This window comes from Hemitrygon akajei, chromosome 26 (genome assembly GCF_048418815.1).
Source record: "Hemitrygon akajei chromosome 26, sHemAka1.3, whole genome shotgun sequence".
Taxonomy (NCBI): Eukaryota; Metazoa; Chordata; class Chondrichthyes; order Myliobatiformes; family Dasyatidae; genus Hemitrygon; species Hemitrygon akajei.
In genome coordinates, this window is record NC_133149.1 from 40,105,136 (window position 1) to 40,125,546 (window position 20,411).

The 20,411-nt window shown below is 40.5% G+C and overlaps 1 protein-coding gene across 2 annotated transcripts in view; it reads left to right on the plus strand.

Moving 5' to 3' along the window:
- kmt2a (lysine (K)-specific methyltransferase 2A) overlaps positions 1–20,411 on the plus strand; it is a 161,553-nt gene that overhangs the window by 63,952 nt on the left and 77,190 nt on the right. For both annotated transcript variants that reach the window (XM_073029965.1, XM_073029966.1), the window contains exons 6-11: positions 3,309–3,376; positions 3,614–3,976; positions 5,397–5,473; positions 10,510–10,638; positions 15,095–15,208; positions 16,088–16,234. In XM_073029965.1, the coding sequence (XP_072886066.1) occupies positions 3,309–3,376; positions 3,614–3,976; positions 5,397–5,473; positions 10,510–10,638; positions 15,095–15,208; positions 16,088–16,234 (898 nt within the window). The remainder of the gene's footprint in view (positions 1–3,308; positions 3,377–3,613; positions 3,977–5,396; positions 5,474–10,509; positions 10,639–15,094; positions 15,209–16,087; positions 16,235–20,411) is intronic.

Genomic DNA, 20,411 nt, shown 5'->3' on the forward strand with positions numbered 1-20,411 from the left:
ACGAGAGAGAGTGGAGAAAGGCAGAGGACACACTGAGGGAAATGCCAAAGACAAAATGTGCAAACTGCGGGAAAAGATGACAGTGGCAAGAATTGGAAGAAAAAGTTTTAGAGTTGGTGAATCACCAGCCATCATCTGGATACATTGTTACCAGAGAAATGAATCGAGTTAACATTGAGGTCAGCGAAAATTTCAAAGCTACGTGAAGTTGGTGCACCCGATTTATGAATAGACGTGATTTTGTGTTGAGACAAAAAACAAAGATTGCTCAGAAAATTCCTGCGGAGTGTTGTTTACGTTCAAGAACGCTGCTGGATGGACAAAGTGGGTTGCTTGAAGTGGGTTAAAGAGGTGTGGCGTTGACGTCCCGAAGGTGTCAGGAAGGAAAAGTTGCTACTTGTTTGGGAGATGTTCAAAGTGCACTTGTCAGGTGGGACAAAAGCAGCATTGAAGGCTGAAAATACGGACATTGCAGTCATCCCCGGTGGTTTGATGTCCGTGCTTCAGTCACTAGATGTGAGTTTAAACAAACCATTCAAAGAATTCATGCGTCTACAGTGGAACTAATTTGACTCAAAAACAGCCAATAAATACAACCTGTCTTCTGTGTATTCGCTTTTCCAAAGTTGGCACCCTCTGTATAAGCTGATCCCCTAATTTTAGGACCAAAATTTAGGTCCATATTCTCGGCTTATACACCGGAATTTACGGTAAGAAACGTATGTATTTTAATAATTAAATCAGTGCGTTGCTTAGTAATAATTGTAGCTTTCATCAGGGCAGGGCCTTTCACAGGCTCCATTATTCTCACTTTATCTTTCATCCTTTAAAATTGTTCCGATCATTGACTGATTAGCTTAACGCTTTTCCTATTGTTATGTACCCCGTAACTGGGTGTCAGACCAGCAGAGAAAGAAGAGTCTGTTGGAGTCTGGTGGTACCAAAACTAAAGGTGTTTATTAGTAAACTACACAATACAGTATCAAAAATGCAAACATACATATAAAACAAGGTAGCAGTAATAAACTTAAAAGTGTAGGAATAATAATAAGCAATAATAAACAAGCTCTATCGATGTCTAGGGGTAAATGAATTGTCATAGAAAAGTATAAAGTTCAGTTCAGTTCATACATGCTGAGGTAGTTATGGTTGTTATGTTGTAATCGTTGGAGAGAGAGAGCGAGAGATTAGGCAGCTGCAGCAGGCAAACCTTCTGTGGCTTTCTTAACCTGTCGTGTCGTTGTGGCCATTCAGTTATGACCCCTCCGTCCTTCAGCTGGGCCGTTCTTCTGTGGTGGACTCGTCACTCTGGCATGAGTAGACACACACACAAGTCCCCACTGGCCCTGCTGTCACACGGTGAGCTTTATTGACCGATCTCCTGGTTCGGTCTCCGAAGCCCCCACCTTTCTGTGGTTCCCAACACTCAGTCAGTGTCCACTGGTGTGTCTGAAGGGTGTCTCTCCAGACCTGTCTTTTATCCCTACTAACGGGGTCTCAGCTATCCATCAACTCTGAATGACCGTGTCCATCAAATCAGGCCACTCCTGCTGTCTCCTGAGGAATGTTATCAAGCAAAGTAAAGTCCTTGTAGTGAAAGGTAAATAATCCAGGAAGAGTCAAAATACAATAAATCAACAGTCTCTCTCTCTCCCTCTTATCTGTAGCAGATGTTCTTGCCTGGGCATCATCTCTCTCTCTCAGTAGCAGCATAGCAACAGCAATAGTTCATAGTTTTCGGGGGGGGGGGGGGGAATGGTTAACTCTGCACCCCATTTCCATCAGGTCTGTTCATCACTCATAACACTATGACCGATGGCGTTTCACCTCTTTCCAATTGCTTTATTATTTCCACTTTATTTTCAATGATGATCATTTTCCGTCAATGGAACAGAAACACTGTGGGTTCAGCAGCAGCCACGGGTGGCGGGTCCTGACCTGAGCTCCTAAAGTCTACCCACACTGAGACAGATTAAGTGGGATGTGGGGGCGGTGTTGACTGGAAAAGGGGGGGGGGGGTCAGGGTGAATCTTACTAAGAAAAATTTAGGCCAAATACAAAGTTACACACTCAACACAGTGACTTAAAATGGCGGACGGCATCGTGATCTGACTTAAAATAGCGGACGGCATACTCCTTCCTCTGTTCGTAAATACTAGTTGTTCGTAAGTCGGACGTTTGTAACTTGCGGACTGCCTGTAGTCTAATGTGCAACTTTGGAGCTCACTGTTTTCCCGTTTGTTAGTTCTCCATCGATTTTCACCTTGGGCATCAACTCTGGACCCCATTCCAAGTCCACTCCGTCCTGCAGACTATGACTTCCTCGCTCTGGCATCTTCTCTCTCCATCTTCCACCAAACAAAAGACCACAAAACCTTTGCTTGGGTCCACAAGAAAAACATCTTCCCTCATTGGCCAGTGCACATTCCAAAGTCCCCATTACCTCTAGTCATAACCCAAACATTGCTGCTACAGAGAAACCATTAGATTAGCAGTAAAACATTACAGAGAGGCCATTACATTAACAGTGAAACCTTACAGTGCATTACACTAACTTTGTTGACACAAAGATAAGTTGTAAAAAGGACATAGGAGGTGACAAAAAGACAGATTAAGTCAATGGGAGTGATCTGTAAAATACGGTTTACACAGTATCTGAAAATATTAAATTTTCAATTTTGACAGAAAAGAAAGCATTGGTTGCTGACCAGTGAAGTATGTTCCCTCAGATGGTCTTGTGCCTTGGAACTCTTCTTTTTGAGTGGTTGTGGAAATAGTCTCAACTTTTAAGGCAGAGTAGAATTATTTTTGATAAATGAGGAAGTGTAAGGTTTCTGAGCTAGGCTGAACATTGGGGATACAGTGAGTAACCAGATTAGTCTTTTGCTTATTGAATGGCAAAACAAGCTTGAGAGGTCAAGTGGCCAAAGCCTACTCCTTTTTCTTATTAGTGTGTATACATACAGTGGTACCATAAGTCACAGATTTGCTTGCTTCTTCAGGGCAAAATTTTTTTATCTTGAGTTGTAGAGACTAATCAAACTGGAATAGTGGCAGAGTCTGCCTTTAACTACCAACCCTTTTGAGCTTTCAGGCTGTCAAATGTACTTTATGTAGAATCAGTGTGTATTTGAGTATAACCCCTGTTTTAGACAGTTCATTTGATTTGTAATATTGCTGACTTAATTCTGTGAAGATGCTCCCATTGAGCCAGGCCATCAAATTTGAAATAAAATTGTGTCTGCAAATCAAAGTGTTTCCTTTTATACCATATCCATAATATCTCAATACCTTTTCTTTTAATGCAGAATGCGGAAATGTCAAAACCTTCAATGGATGCCTTCTAAAGTACCTCCTCCAAAGCCAGTTAATAAAGGTGAGCATTGTCCAGAGCCAGTAGATTAAACTGTGGAATTGGCAAACAGTTGGTACAGAAATGAATGCAAGAGCCCACCAAAAAGAATGGCTGTTTAGGTGTGGCACCTGAGACACGTTAAACAGAATTCCGTCTTTGATCACCTCCTTTAGGAGAGTTAAAAGGAATTTGGGTGAGATTGACTAGAATTGTGTCAGTTCTGTAAATTGGCTTATAAATTTTAACTTTGATTCTTAGTGAAGAAAAAGGAAAAGAAAACAAAATTACAAGAGAAAAAGGAGGCTCCACCAGAAAAGCAGCAGATCGACACCAGCCATAAGAACTCTCCACAGGGTGTTTCACAAGATCACATACAGAAAGTAAACCAAGTTCCTCATCAACAGAGTGAGCAGCAGTCTGAGGAAAGCAGCTCCTCTCCACTTTCAGAAGCTCAACAACAGGCTACGTTGGTTTCACCTCTGCGGAAACCCAGCAAACAACTTCCACAGCCACTTGAACCCAGTATGCCTCTACAGCCAGGTCACGTGCAATTAAAGAAAGAATCAACTAAGTCTGTGCTGAATGACCCAAAGAAAAAACAGCCACTGCAAACTGAATCAGGTAATCTGAACTTGGCAAGGCCATTCTGTTGCTGGGATCTCTTGCTCAGTAGTATTGGTATTAATTTCTTAGGAAGCTCCTCCATCTTTTCTAAGAAGACACCAACTCAGTTGAAATAAGCACATTTATCAACATTGCACAGCTTAAATTTCACAGTGCAGATTTTCATCCTAATTTGGTGCTTCCCTCCACTTCATCCGCATCCGTATTTTGTGATTATATTCCCACTGAATAGCCTATTCCAAGTTAGATATAGGCTTGATTACTTGCAAGTGGGGATCAGAGCATGGATGAGTGGGAGTGGATAGAGTGACATTGCTTTCAGATCTATCACCCCTGCAAGCAGCATTGTGATTTGCTTGTTTGTGTCCCGTGGCTAAGTTTATCACACTATGGAACTAATTCACACTAGTTATGTGTCTTCTGCCAAGGTAAATATCCTCTGTTGCAGGATGGAGTTTGAGAAGGTTATCCTTGCAGGTTGGTACTAGAAGAAAGAAGATTTCTTTGATTAACTTATCTCTCCTATTTTCTTTGAAATCTAGTCATCTTCACTTTGCTGCCATTCATTGGTGCATTTTCTATTGGGAAAATATGACTAATAATCAAATACAAGATGCCCATCGATTGTTAACCTGAAATATATGATGCATTTTATAGTTTAGTTGTTTAATAACATTCCCTTCTGGCCAGGGATTCCTGAGCAACATACTATTTCCTGACAAAAACAGCAGGCAGGTGGACAATTTACTGAAATGTTCTAATCTTGGGGTGCATTTCAGTTTTCTATGTGGCTTATTTACTTGCCAGTGCATGGCAGCTCAGCCTAACTAAGCTGGACTCCCACCATTAGGAAAAATAAATGTATATATGCACATCACTTATGAGGGGCATGTGCATTGCCTAACCCTAACTGGCTTTGAGCAGTTTGATGTAGGCTGTCTCATTGAAGTATTGCAGTCCACCTGGTGAATGTGCAGCCACGAGGTTGTTGCAAAAGGTATTCGAAGTTGGAAAGCTTTGTGACTTGAAAAGATCATGTTCTATCCCATGCCTAGAGTGAGTCACTAAAATTGGAGCCTTATTTTAGTGTTGAGACCATTCATAGAGCCCTAAATGTTGCACTGAGTGATGTTGTAATTAAACGTACTGGTACTGGACTGGGATCTTATGGTCCATGTAGCTGTTATATTGTGCTTTTATAATTTTATTAATTGGTGAGCTCTCTGATGTCTATATTAAAGGTTCCATGAAGTTCCTGCCATTTTTAGTCAAAATAAAAACAGCAGTACTTTCTGCCAGTTAATAGGATTTTACTGCATTTGTCATATTTAGTGGGGAAAATGGTTCACAGTGTGAACCTGTTCTCATTGAAAGGTTCATCTTGGCTTGTCATTTAATAAAATCTTTGTTTCCCCAGCAATAGAGCTGAGCAAGCAGAAGAAACCCCCTGCTCGTTTCAATATTCAGTTAAAAACTAAAAAGCCGAAAGAAAAGGTGAGATTTAAACTTTAATCCTAGGGTTTTAATTCTGCCTTAACAATTGACACTAGCTTATTCTTTTGTACATGTGTTCTAGCTTTTTCTGATGACATTAAAATTATGCCACTGTATCAAATCTTTTGAAGATTGCATTTGCCTAAGATGTTTTCTGTAGGTCCCAGATAACAGTTGGCCTTCTGACTGTACTGTTCTGTTCCAGATGAATAGCAGAACAGTGTCCTAAAGCTTTGTTTCATGTTGAGACCAAAAGTTCCTTTTGTGTTACCCTGGTTAGATTTCACAGTTTAGAATTCCCAGTGCAATTTAACTTTTGCTAGGAATTCTGGTAAATGATGATCAGTGTGCCAGGCATATTTACTGCAATTTTCATCTATTAAAGTTATTACAGATAACTGTAGGCCGCAAGTCATGTGTGTATTTGCATTTGTAGACCATGTTTGTGCTAGGTTTTGTTCAGGAACGTCCAATTGTAAAGTTTGTACTGCTGTGCTTCTCTTAGACATAGTCACTTCTTTGCTAAGCCATTCTCTTTTTCAACATGCCACATACAAGTGCAATATGTGGTTCATCAGCATTGTCCAAGATGTACAAGAGAAGCCTGTAGTTGATTTTCCCTGGGACTTTATTCACTACTTGAAAGAAAGCATCATGTCTCTTCCTGATGTCTTCCTTAGTTTTTTTTTTCCACCTGTGGAGAATCATTTGGTGGGTTTGGGGAAACTTGTGTTGTTGTTTTGGTTCACGTAGAAACTTTATAGTTTGAAAGGGAGATTACCTTATTTTAAAATGAATTCCCTTATTTCCTCCCCACTTCCTACTTTGTGCAGGTACAGTTCCACTAAGGCTGGCAGTTTCCTGGTGCATTGCCAAATGTGCATTTTAATGTATGCGAATCCAGACAGTGAGTGCAATAAACTCCTTGACTGTATGGAGCATTACAGACATTTTACTTGATAATTTACTTCGTATATTTGTGACCTGATACTGAGACCATTTGTAGCATCCTAACTGTTGCCCTGGCTGAGAGCAGTTGACAGCACATTCTGGGCCTATATGGCTTTGTCCAGTACTAAGTAGTGCCTTTATCTATGTGGACAGTTGTGATAATCTTTGAAATGTAATCCATTGTTAATTAGCTTTTTTGAGTTAATTTCACAATTTAACCAAGTGTTGTCTGTTAGGAAAGTATTGCATGCAGTTGAAGCCAAATGGGAGGTCACAGAGACCAAATCTGTAATTTCCCAGTCTACACTCCAGATGTCGTTGCTCACCTCAGATTTTATTACTTTCGGAAGCACATTTGATATGTTCAGTAATATTTCATTGTTCGAGAGTGATTTCACATCTTGTTGAAGTAGACACACCAAAATTTGAAAAGGATATATGTAATGTAAAGGACATTTACTTTTAAGCATTGAAAATTAAGGTTTTTCAAATGGGGTATCATTGTTTGTAGGACAGTGCTGTTAATGTGTATAATTCCTCTTTTGACCTTAATTGGGCTTTTCAGAATTGCATACTTTTTTCTTTGCAGGATCAGCCAAATCTTTTTTATAGAATTCATCTGTTATAGGCAGAGGATCACTGACATCTTCATGGTTGCTGGTGACTTAGCTCCTGAAGTTTGATGTTATGTTAAAGAACAGCTTGTTTTAAAAACGGAATTTTCAACCTGTGAGCATGATGCTAACATGTTTTTCCCACAGTGCTTTGAAATAGCTGGATGGACTATTCTATCTGCACTGCTTTATCTTGCCCACGTATCACCAATTCAGAAAGAAAACAACATGGCAGTGGAATTAATTTACGTACTTTTATGAGTTGTGCTTCTCCCTTTTACTGAGCATCTTTCTGTCAGGACAGAGTCCTTTCAGCTATTTGCCGGAGCCGCTCCATTGTTCTGCAAACAGTTGTACAAGTGTGGCTCAAGTTGATTTTCTGTTTGACATTCCTTCAAACCTTTAAGATTAATGTCTCCTACTGCTTGGCTCGGGTCAATCGAGGACACATGTCCTACCACGTAAGAAGCAGTATATTCATATAAAATCTTAGTAGACTGCTAGGCTTCTTAATGAAAGATATCTGTTGAGTAGGCAGAGGGAGTACTGAAAGATTGGAATTAAAAGCATGAAAATTAAGAGGAGAAAACTAAGGCAGAAGAAACGTGAGAACAAGGGATACTGAGAAGAGGATCAAGAAAGACAGCCAACAAGGAATCATGAATTAGAGAGTTTCAACTGAGATATAAATGCACAAGAGAGTAGAGAATTAAAATAAACATAAAAAGTAAGGTACAGGAAAAAAGTCTAGAAGAGAGAGATGGGGAAATGTTAAACTCCAATTACACTTTGGAGGAGTAAAGCTTCTGTGAGTGCCAGCATCAGTTCCCAATCTTTATCAACCTATTTATTAGTCTAAGACAGTGGTCCCCCAACCACCGATCTGCGGCCCGGTGGTTGGGGACCACTGGTCTAAGATGATCTTTTTTTCCCCTTCCTGTTCATTAAGTATAACAACCTGAACTGGATGCCATGTACAATCCCTTGAAAGAGCACAGTGCTTTCCTAGGTTTTTGCCAATATTGCTTGCTAACTATTTTAATTTTTATTATTAGGAAGGGCTAGCTCTGATTTGGTTTTATAGCCCACAACCCTATTTCACTATCTGTTTATTATTGCTCCCAACAGCGAGTGTAAAGTGAGGGGCGATGATCGCAAATAGGTTTGGAAGAATAAAGTTTAAAATTTAATTTTCAAGATAATTCAGTTATTGCTAATATACCACCACTGTAATTGGCTCTTTGCTGGACATATATTCACTATGACGTAGGAGACAATTGTCAGCATAAATACAAATGAGTGTTATATTGCTTGATTCCTAGTTAAGTAATTCTCCTATCTTGAAGAAACTTTCCATTGACTTTACTGTGTCCGTTAAATTTAAATGGATTGAACTGTATTATTTACATATTCATAAAGAATTGAAAAAATAATGATAATTAGCTTAGTTTCTATTATTAACACTGGATTGGTGAGTGCTGGTATACTTAATTGGAGCACAGTTAATTTATGAATATCACATTAATTCGTTGCTTGAGCATGCTACCTTTGTTTTTTTTCTCTTTATTGAGCAATTTTCTGCAGAATTGTGTGATAAACTCTACCACAGAGTGACTGGTTGTGTACTTGTAATGGTGAAATCCTAATTTGAATTTGGTCACTGGAAGCAGAGATCTGGCACTTCTCTACTGGAAAGAAACATTAAATCAAATGGCAAATAGATTGGTTTCTTCCAATTTTAGGGTACACTTGCTTTGGAGTATAAGTACTTAGCTATATTAAATATAGTTTAAGTTCACTTCCACTGCAGGGGAATAAGGGTATAAGGGAATAGAGAATAAGGGTACATGGAAGTAAGTTCCTTTATGCTACAGTTGAAGGATATGTATCATTATTCTTGAGGTGTTGGACTTATTTCAAGTCTTCATTGGTGATACTGGATCAAATGTATTGAACACCTTGAAATTTTCCTCTGAGGAAGAGCCATAACATCCTCATAGCTCCACAAGTCTGATTCCCAGCGCAGGGGTTTTCAAACAGTGGTATCCATGTCTTTGGGGTATGATTAATGTGGGTAAACTGTAATCGCAGATTTAGATTAAATGGCAGCTTCAGGGGTAACTGGGGACTGAGTAGGGTTTGGGGGCTGGGGTTGAGATCAAATATAGAGAGAGGATCTGAGTGGTAGTTTGAGGGAACCAGAAAAAGGAATTTTGCTGGGAGGTGGGGGGAGGGGCGAGGTTAGGTGGTTAGATACTTGAAAAACACAGGAGTGTGCAGGTCGCAGAATCTGAAGCAAGAACTAAACTGGTGAAGAAACTCAGTAGATCATGCACCATCTGTGAAGGCAAAGAGATAGTTGAGGTTTTGATCTGTGACCCTGCATCAGGACTTGCCAACTGTCTCGATAGATGCTGCTCAACCTGCTGAGTTCCCAGCAATTTGATGATTGGAGAGTCTTTTGATAATCATTTTTGGGGGGTAGGTGTCAAACATGATGATGAGCATTAAAGTGGTTAAAAGTGGTTTCCGCCTCTGCCTGTAAGGAGTTTTGTACATTCTCTCCGTGACCATGTGGGTTTCCTCCCAGAGTCCAAAGATGTACTGGTTGGTAGTTTAATTGGTCATTGTAAATTGTTCTGTGATTAGGATATGATTAAATCAGGGGATTGCTGGGAGGTGCAGCTTGAGGGGTCGGAAAGGCCATTCTGCATTGTATCTCAATAAATAGATACAAAACATGATGGTAATAGTATACAGCAATCTGGAACAGTGCATGATATTAAAAAGAAGTGTGGAATCTTGTTTAAGCCAAAAAGGGCCACAATGATACATAATAGAAATATGTTCTTGAAGCAGTTTGTCAGAGCAGTCATCTCTCAATTGTCTACCAAGACAAGTTTGATGTAATATCTTCCCAGAGTACTTTCTCCAAAATAATTCAAAAACAGTCCAGCTTTTTGTAAGCAAAAGGGTGCCAAATGCCTCTGTATAATTTGGAATTTAATGTTCCCTTCTTGCTTTGCTCAGTTAGAAATATAATTTCTTGCACCCATTATATTAATGCCAACCACAAATGCTCCCTTGGATGAAACTGCATTTTGTAATACTGAGTCATGCCTGCTGATTGAGCTGATCTCAGCTGGGACAGCAACTAAACCTCTGCAGATGGTCTCAATTCCTCTGGACTGGAACAGGCAAAAAAAATTATTTGTTGGGGGAGGGGCTTGAAATAAACCACATTCAAATTTCATTATTTTTATTTATTTTACTGAAATTAGTTTGCATAGAGATCTACTGCAGTTGAACATGCTTAAGGAAATTGTGCTTTGAAAATATTGACCCGAGTAAAGGTAAACATTGAGAAATGCTTTGAAGTAGTGTTACCTACAGAGGCACTGCTTTTATAATTAGTAACAAATATAGCATAACACAGAACAGTCTCATTGATTTCATGCTTCTTATTTTCAGGACAAAGTGGTTCCTGTCAGTAAGTTTGAACCCAGTACTCTGAATCTCCTCACTACGTTCACAAATGTTAGTTGTGGAAAACAGAAGCCAGTGGCGGATGGAGTCCACAGGATCAGAGTGGATTTCAAGGTAGAAACGGAAATCTAAGGCTTCGCATTTGCACTATTGACCGTATTGGCTCAGGGAAATGGATAATATGATATTCATTTATATTTTCTTCCACCAGTAACAACCACCCTCTTCTACATGCATACACATACACTTACAAGCTTTCCAACATATTTATTTGAACCTTTGAAACCAAAGTAACGCAGAGCACTAAACTCTTCAATAGCACTACTGAACACGTGCAGACACCTGCATGTTAACCATATGTTAGTGTAAGGATGTGTAAGGAAGCAACACATTATGACTCTTTACTTTGTTATTCGACCATGCCACCGAAGTTACTACTTTGTAATATGTTGCTTGGGTAACTTCTAGAATTAATTGTGTAGGAAACTTTCATTCGTTCATGCTCTACCATCACCTAGACAGCGTTGTTTTGATCTACATTGAGCTTGTTTCTGGCTTAGAAGGTATGTGTATAAGTGAAAAATATGACTAGTTTTTACATTAATACAATGAATATTGGTTAATGTTTTGGAGATTCTGATGGGCACCACTGTAATCTGAACTGAAGACTGGGATAAAACCTTCAGTTCATGCTAAATAAATGAAGATGCCCTCCATATGAACTTCCTGAATATTTTGGCTGAATGGGAATACTCATCAACCTACTGGTTCTCTACGTGGATTCATATACATCCTGGCTTGCTGATTAGTCTGTATTCATCTTTAATTCTATTTGGTCATATTTATTGTATGTTATTCAGAATCTTCTTGTGAAGGGCTCTTTGAGTCAAGATATTCCCATTGGAATTCAGTCTTTACTAAGCAATGTATTCAGAAATCCTTTGCAAGAATTTGGACTCATAAGGAGTTCTGATGTTGATGTAGAGTCATAGAGGAATACAGTGTGAAAGTAGGCCCTTTGACCCAACTTGTACATGCTGACCATGGTGCTCATTCATCAAACTAGTCCCATTTTCCTGCATTTGGCCCATATCCCTCTAAAACCCTCCATTCCATGAATTATTCAAACATCTTGAATATTGTAATTGTACCACCTCAATCACTTTCTCTGGCAGCTTATTCCATATCCGCACCTCATCTGTATGTCAGGCCCCTTTTAAATATTTTGCCCCTCACTATCAATCTACACCCTTTAGTTTTTAGTTCCACCTCCCTGTGTGCATTCACTCTATTGTTGCCTGTTACGATTTCATGCATCTCTAACAGCACCCCTGAAATCCTCTATGCTCCAAGGAATGAAGTCCTAACCTGTCTAACCGCTCCCTATAACTCAGGACCTTGGGCCCTAGCAGTATTCTCATAAATCTGCTGTACACTCTTTCCAGTTTTAATTTTATCTTTCCTATAATTGAATTGAATTGACTTTAATTCTTACATCCCTCACATACATGAGTAAAAATCTTTTTCTGTCTAAATGTGCAATCATAGTAATTTATAATAAATAGAACAGTCAATGTAACATAGAATACATTCAAATCAGCATGAGTTAATCAGTCTGATGGCCTGGTGGAAGAAGCTGTCCCAGACCCTGTTGGTCCTGGCTTTTATGCTGCGGTACCATTTCCTGGATGGTAGCAGCTGGAATAGATTGTGGTTGAGGTGGCTCAGGTCCCCAATGATCTTACAGGCCCTTTTTACAGACTTGTCTTTGTAAATATCCTGAATTATGGAAAGTTCACATCTATAGATGCCCTGGGCTGTCTGCACCACTCTCTGCAGAATCCTGCGGTTAAGGGAGGTTACAGTTCCCATACCAGGCAGTGATGCAGCCAGTCAGGATGCCCTCAATTGTGCCCCTGTTAGAAAGTCCTTAGGATTTGGGGACCCATACCAAACTTCCTCAACCATTTGAGGTGAAAGAGACCACGTGAGATCCTCAGTAATATGGATACCAAGGAACGTAAAGCTGTTCACCTTCTCAACCCTAGATCCATTGATGTCAATAGGGGGTTACCCCATCTCCATTCCTGCTGTAATCCACAATCAGCTCCTTTGTTTTTGCGATATTGAAGAAGAGGTTGTTTTCTTGACACCACTGTGTCAGAGAGATTACTTCTTCCCTGTAGGCCACCTCATTATTGTTTGAGATTAGGCCAATCATGTAGTGTTGTCGGCAAATTTAATTAGCAGATTAGACCTGTGGATGGTGACAGGGAGTAAAGGAGGGGACTTGGTACACAGCCCTGAGGGGCTTCTGTATTGAGAGTCAAGGGGTGGAGGTGAGGGAGTCCACTCTTACAACCTGCTGGCGATCTGACAGGAAGTCCAGGATCCAGCTGCACAAGGCAGGATCAAGGTCGAGGTCTCTGAGCTTCTTGTCGAGCCTGGAAGGAATTATGGTGTTGAATGCTGAACTGTAGTCCAAGAACAGCATTCTCACATAAGCATCCTTCTTCTCCAGATGTGTAAGGATGGTATGTAGAGCAATGGCTATTGCGTCGTCTGTCGATCGGTTGTGTCAGTAGGCGAAATTTAGGGGGTCCAGTTTGGGTGGTAGCATGCTGCAGATCTAATCCTTGATCAGCCTCTCAAAGCATTTGCTTATTATTGAGGTGAGTGTGACAGGATGTCAGTCGTTCAGGAATGTTACCGTGGTCTTTTTTGGTACAGGGACAATGGTGGATGATTTGAAGCAGGAGGCCACTGTACACTGGGAGAGGGAGAGATTAAAAATGTCAGTAAACACACCTGCCAGTTGTGCTGCTCACATCCTGAGTGCTCGCCCAGGGATGCTGTCCGGTCCCACAGCCTTGCAACTGTCCACTCGTTGGAAACATCTGCGTACCTCAGACTCAGAGATGACCAGGTTGCAGGTTGTAGCGCTGGCTTTCCTTGGAGGCTCAGAGTTAGTGATATTGAACCGAGCATAAAAGCGATGAGCTCATCTGGGAGAGAGGCTGCGATGTTGGCGGGACCACAACCTTTGGCATTGAAGTCTGCGATGGTATGCAGCCCTCACCACAAGTCACGTGTGCTATTCGTTGTGAATCTTGACTCAATCTTGTCCCTGTATTGTTGTTTTGCACCCTTAATAGCTTTGCGCAAATCATAGCTGCTTCTCTTGAGCTGATTGCCGGCAATTTAAGCTCTATGTTGCGCAATAAGTGCTGCTCACATAGAACTATGGTTCCAGGGTTTCTGGCTCACAGAGACCCTGACCGACTTCTGGGGGACAACATCGTCAATGCACTTCTAATGAAGCACGTGACTCCATTGTAAACTCGGAGACATCCTTATCATGGAAGACATTCCAGTTGACGTCATCAAAGCAGTACTGCAGCATGGAGATCGATTGATCAGACCAACAGTGGACAGTTTTAACTATGGCCGCCTCTTGTTTCAGCTTCTGCCTGTACGTCGGCAAAAACAGGATCGAAGAGTGACCTGATTTTTCAAAAGCTGGGTGAAGGAGAGCTTTGTAAGCTATGCGGAAGGGAGTGTAACAGTGGTCAAGTATCTTAATCTCCACGAGTGCTCACCTGGATGTGCTGACAAAACTTCAGAGAGACTGTCATCAACGATGCTCAATTAAAGTCACTGGCAACAATGGAGGCAGCATCTGAGTGTGCAGTCTCCAGTGAGTTGATGGTCTGGTACAGTTCCTTGAGAGCCAGGTCAGTGTCAGCCTGTGGCAGAATGTACACCACTGTGATAGTAACAGCCATGAACTCCCTGGGCAGCCAGTAAGATCTGCACAACAGAGAGTATGCACATTCTGGGGGTCGCACCAAGCATTGTTGACCATGAAGCATACCCCTCCTCCTTTACCGTAACTAGACAATCAAAACTGTACAGATACTCCAAGTGCATTCTCACCAACGTCTTGTACAGCTGCAACATAATGTCGTAGCTCTTGTACTGAGTGCCCTGAGATGAAGGCCAGTATGCCACATGCCTTCTTTACCACCTTGTCTACTTGTGATGCTGCATTCAGCCAACTTTGTACTTGTACTAGGTCTCTCTGTTCCACAGCATTCCTGAGGGTCCAACCGTTCACCGTATAGGTTCTACTCCAGTTTGACTTCCCAAAATGCAACACTTAGTACTATCCTTGAGCCATTTACCTAACTGATCAATATCCCCCTGTAATTTTGGGTAACCATCTTCACTGTCCACGATACCACCATTTTCTTATCATTCACCAAACTTACTAATTATACTTTGTTACATGTATATCCAGATATTTTGGATAATGAACAACGAAGGTCTTAGCACCACCCTCTGTGACAGGCCAATGGACCATCTGAGAAACAACCTTCAGCCATTACTTTCTTGCTTCCTACCATCAAGCCAATTATGAAACCAGTAAGCTACGTATACCTGGTTACCTTGTGACCTAACCTTCCAGTACTTGTGGCAATATTTGCGAAGTTTTAATTGAATTTGATCCACAGAAAATAATTGAACTTTGCTGTTTATTTTCTGACGTAAATCTACTGACTCTTTGTAGGAAGACTGTGATGTGGAAAATGTGTGGGAAATGGGTGGACTTAGCATCCTGACTTCTGTACCCATCACTCCCAGGGTGGTGTGCTTCCTTTGCGCCAGCAGCGGACAAGTTGAGGTATGGTTTCCTGCTTACTGTTAATTAATTGTATGGTATTCTGGATTTGATATCAGATATTATCCAGTGCATTGAGAGAAGTAAAACTGTTTGAGAGAGCATACCTCAAAATTGAGTTTTAGAGGAATCTCTACAGCTTACTAAGTTTGAATGCAAGATTTCAGAAAATAATATTTAAACTTACTGGGGCATTGGAGTGGTAGTGAGAAACCAATGAAGTAGTTGATTTATCTTAACCTAATATATACTCACCTAGTTCTGTTTAATGCTGTGTGACATTTGACATGCTAATTGCATGAGAGAATAGACATCTTGATGATTATCATTTGTAAACTTCACAGTGGACTTTATAATGGTTTGCACATCTGAATGTCCACTGTGGAGCTTCCAATAATACTGAATATGAAATCTAGCTGTTGCACAGTGGTGATGTGTTCACCTTGCAAATCCTCCATGGATTTTGATTCAGAACTTTAGCAAACATACCAATACAGTACTTGAGGGAATGCTATACTATCAGGAGTCACTGTTGTGGATGTTAAAATAATGTCCTGTTTAAGTGAGTGTAAAGGATGCCAGTATTTTGCGAAGGATTTGTGGTGCAGTTCCCTGGTCAACATATATCTCTGCAATTATCAATAAAATAGATTGTATGTTTGTAATCTCATTATTGTTTGAAGGAGCTTGCTGTGTGTGAATTTTCAACTTGTTTTTTACAGTAAGCCATCAGCCGTCTTACCAGGTCTATTACAAATAATGATGTGGTGTGTGATGATTACAAATAATGTGTCATTGCGAAAGATGCTGTATCGATGCAAGTATGATTTTGCTTCAGGGGTGCTCTTTGTTGATTTGTTCTCCATTTCAATCCCTTTGCAGTTTATTTACTGTCAGGTTTGCTGTGAACCCTTCCACCTTTTCTGCCTGGAGGAGAATGAGCGCCCCCTGGAGGAGCAGTGGGAGAACTGGTGTTGTCGGCGCTGCAAATTCTGCCATGTTTGTTGCCGACAAAATAAATCCTCAAAGGTAATAGTGTCAGATAATAAGCTACATTTGAAAATTAAAGATGAGTCATTGTGGTTACTGTAGTGCAAAATGTATGCCTGGCCTTAATTCATTATTTAGAATTGCCCACGAAAATAACCTTGATTGGTATATCCTGTTGTATTCATACCGATAGGATTTTGGATTTTTAATTCTTTCCCTCCCTCCTTCATGTTCATTACAGTAACTTTAAGAATGGAGTAAATGTGTCACAAAGAGTACTTTTAACATTTTTCAAATGAAATTAAGCCTTAATCTAGCCTCAAATTTATATGGCTATCTTGCCTTCTCAAGCCCTTCTGCTCTTCCCCCAAACAAAAAATTCCATTGGTTTCTTCTAGTGTCATTTATTTTGGTAAATACTTGGCATTTGAAAAATATATGTACTTTCTCCCATTTTCATCTGTAAGACACATTGGTGTTGTAGAGATAATACAATAGGAGCAGAATTAGGCCATTCAACCCATTGAGTCCGCTCCGCCATTTCATCATGACTGATCGCAGATCCCATTCAATTCCATACACCTGCCCTCTCAGCATATCCCTTGTTGCCTTAACCAATCAGGAAACTATAAAGTTCTGCTTTGAATATACCCACAGACTTGGCCTCCACTGCAACCTATGGCAGAGCATTACACAGATTCACCACCCTTTGGCTAAAAAAAAAATTCCTCCTTACTTCTGTTCTAGAAGGTCGCCCCTCAATTTTGAGGCTGTGCCCTCTAGTTCTGGATACCCCCACAAGAGGAAACATCCTCTCCATATCCACCTTATCTAGTCATTTGAACATTCAGTAAGTTTCAATGAGGTCCCCATGCATTCTTCTACATTCCAGTGAGTGCAGGCCCAAAGCTGGCAAACACTCCTCATCTGTTAACCCCTTCATTCCTGGAATCATCCTTGTGAACCTCCTCTCGAACCTCTCCATTGACAGTACATCCTTTCTGAGATAAGGGGCCCAAAACATTTGACTCTACTCCAAGTGCAGCCTGACCAACGTCTTATAAAGCATCAGCATTATCTCCTTGTTTTTGTATTCTATTCCCTTGAAATGAATGCCATTTGCCTTCTTTACCACAGACTCAACCTGTGAATTAACCTTCTGGGAGTCTTGCACAAGGACTCCCAAGTCCCTTTGCACCTGTGATGTTTGAATTTTCTTCCTATTTAGATAATAGTTTGCACTATTGTTCCTTTTGCAAAGATGCATTATCATACATTTCCCAACACCGTATTCCATCTGCCACTTTTTTGTCCATTCCAACTTATCCAGGTCCTGCTGCAATCGCATTGCTTCCTCAGTTCTTTCTACCACTCCACCTATCTTCATATCATCTGCAAACTTTGTCACAAAGCCACCAATGTGAACAGTATGTGAAAAGTAGAGATCCCAATACTGACCCCTGAGGAACACCACTAGTCACTGGCAGCCAACCAGAAAAGGCCCCCTTTATTCCCACTCGCTGCCTCTTGCCATCAGCCATTCCTCTATCCATGCTAGAATATTTCCTGTAACACCATAGGATTTTATCTTGTTAAGCAGATTTTATTTTGGTAAGATTTCCCTTTGCAGAAATCTTGCTGACTTTGACTTATTTTATAATTAGTCTCCAAGTATCCCGAAACCTCATCCTTAATAATGGACTGCAACACTTTCCCAACCACTGAGGTTAGGCTAACTGGCCTATAATTTCCTCTCTTTTGTCTTCCTCCTTTCTTAAAGATTGGAGTGATATTTGCAATTTTTCAATCATCCGGGACCATGTCACAATAAAATTATCCTGAAAGATCATGACTGATGCATCCGCTATCTCTTCAGCAGCTTCTCTCAGGACTCTAGGATGTAGTCCATCTGGTCCAGGTGACTTATTCACCTTAAGACCTTAGAGTTTCCCTAGCACTTTTTCCTTTGTAATTGCAATGGCGCACACTCCTGCTCCCTGACACTCACGGACCTCTGGCACACAGCTAGTATCTTCCACATTAAAGGCTGAAACAAAGTACTTAATAAATTCATCTGCCATTTCTTTGTCCCCCATTACTACCTCGCTAGCATCATTTTCCAGTGGTCTGATATCAACTCTGACCTCCCTTTTACACTTTATATAACTGAAAAATAACTTTTAGTATCCTATTTTATATTATTGGCTAGTTTGCCCTCATATTTCATCTTTTCCTTCTTATAGCTTTTTTGGTTTCCTTTTGTTGGATTTTAAAAGTTTTCCAATCATCCAACTTCCCACTCACTTCTGTTACCTTATATGCCCTTTCCTTGGCTTTTATGTGTCCTTTTCTTCCCTAGTCAGTCACAGTTGCCTAGCCCTGCCATTTGAGAACTTCTGTGGGATGTATCTATCCTGTGCTTTGTGAACTATAACCACAAATTTCAGCCACCTTTGTTCTGCTATCATCCCCGCCAGTATCCCCCTCCAGTCCACCTGGGCAGGCTCCTCTCATGCTTCTGTAATTCCCTTTATTCCATTGTGATACTGATACATGTGACTTATGATTCTCCCTCTCAAATGCATTATGATCACTATCCCCTAAGGATTCCTTTACATTAAGCTCCCTAATAAAGTCTGGGTTATTACACAGCACTCAATGTAAGATAGCCTTTTGCCTAGTAAGCTCAAGCACAGCTGCTCTAAAAAGCCATTTCATAGGCCTTCAACAAATTCCCCCTCTTGCAATCTGACACTGACCTGATTTTTCCAATCTCCTTGCATATTGAAGTTCCCTAATACAATTGCGACATTATCCTTATTATATGCCCTTTCCAGCTCCCTTTGCAATCTCAACTCCACATCTTGGCTACTATTTGGAGGCCTATATATGATTCCCATAATGATTTTTTTACCCTTGCAGTTTCTTAACTCCACCCACAAAGATTCAACATTCTCTGACCCTATGTCACCTCTTTCTAAAGATGTAATTCCATCTCTTACCAACAAAGCCACACTACCGACGATGCCTTCTGGCCTATCCTTTCGATATAAAATACATCCTTTGATGTTAAACTTCGAACTATGACTGTCTTTCAGCCACAACTCAGTGATGCCCACAACGTTTTTCCAACCAATCTCTAATTGTGCCATGAGTTTGTCCACCTTATTCTGAATGCTACGTGCTTTTAAATACAGCACCTTCAGTCCTGCATTTTTCACCCTTATGAATTTTACCTCTGTAATGCAACTTAACTCTTTGCTTTGTCTGCAGATGTACCCAATCATTGGCTTGCCTTCCTTGCATTCACATTACACATGACATCATCTACTTGTAAACCTGCTGGCTCATCCTGAGCTCTATCATACTTGTTCCATCCCCCTGCCATTTTAGTTTAAACCACTCCCAACAGCTCTAGCAAACCTGCCTGCAAGAATATTGGTCCCATCAGATTCAAGTGCAACCTGTCCAAGATAGTACATTAATGCAGTATGTAATGGTGAATCAGGAAAATGAATTACATTTGAACATGTGCTATGAACATTAGATCTAGAAAAATCAGAATTACGTGTCTTTGGTCTCTTCTACTAAAGGACAAGGCCACACAGGATGCCAAAGACTGGGATTTTTTTTTGTCTGCCTGGGAAATGCTTCACTGCACAATTTCTCCAAAAAGGCCCAGTTGAAATCAATAAATTGAGTGTTATAGTGTATCAATCTGATTAAACAGCATGAGTTTATCCAGATTCATCATAGTCAACTGCAATAATATACTGTCTATACAGCACCTTTGAGTTTTTCAGATAAAAGTAGTTTAATTAGATTTTCTTATGATTTTCTATGCTCCTTTATTGCTTGGTTCATTTTCTAAAGAGCTCTGGTACTTGCCCATACAATTTCCAGTTAGGATTTTTAAGTTTTTTTGACCTTCTCATGGTTAATTCTAGAGAGAACTGTGTTTGAATGATGATGGACGTGGATTGCAAGTGTAACTGAGAAATGGAGAATTTTCCCCAAGAAAGGAAAAGGATCTGAATGATTAGTTTCTTGTGCTGAATTGTGAGGGTAAAATAAACTATTAATTCTTACAACAACAACACACACTAAATGCTGGTAGAACACAGCAGGCTAGGCAGCATCTATAGGGAGAAGCGCTGTTGACGTCTCGGCCCAAAACGTCGACATTGCTTCTTCCTATAGATGCTGCCTGGCCTGC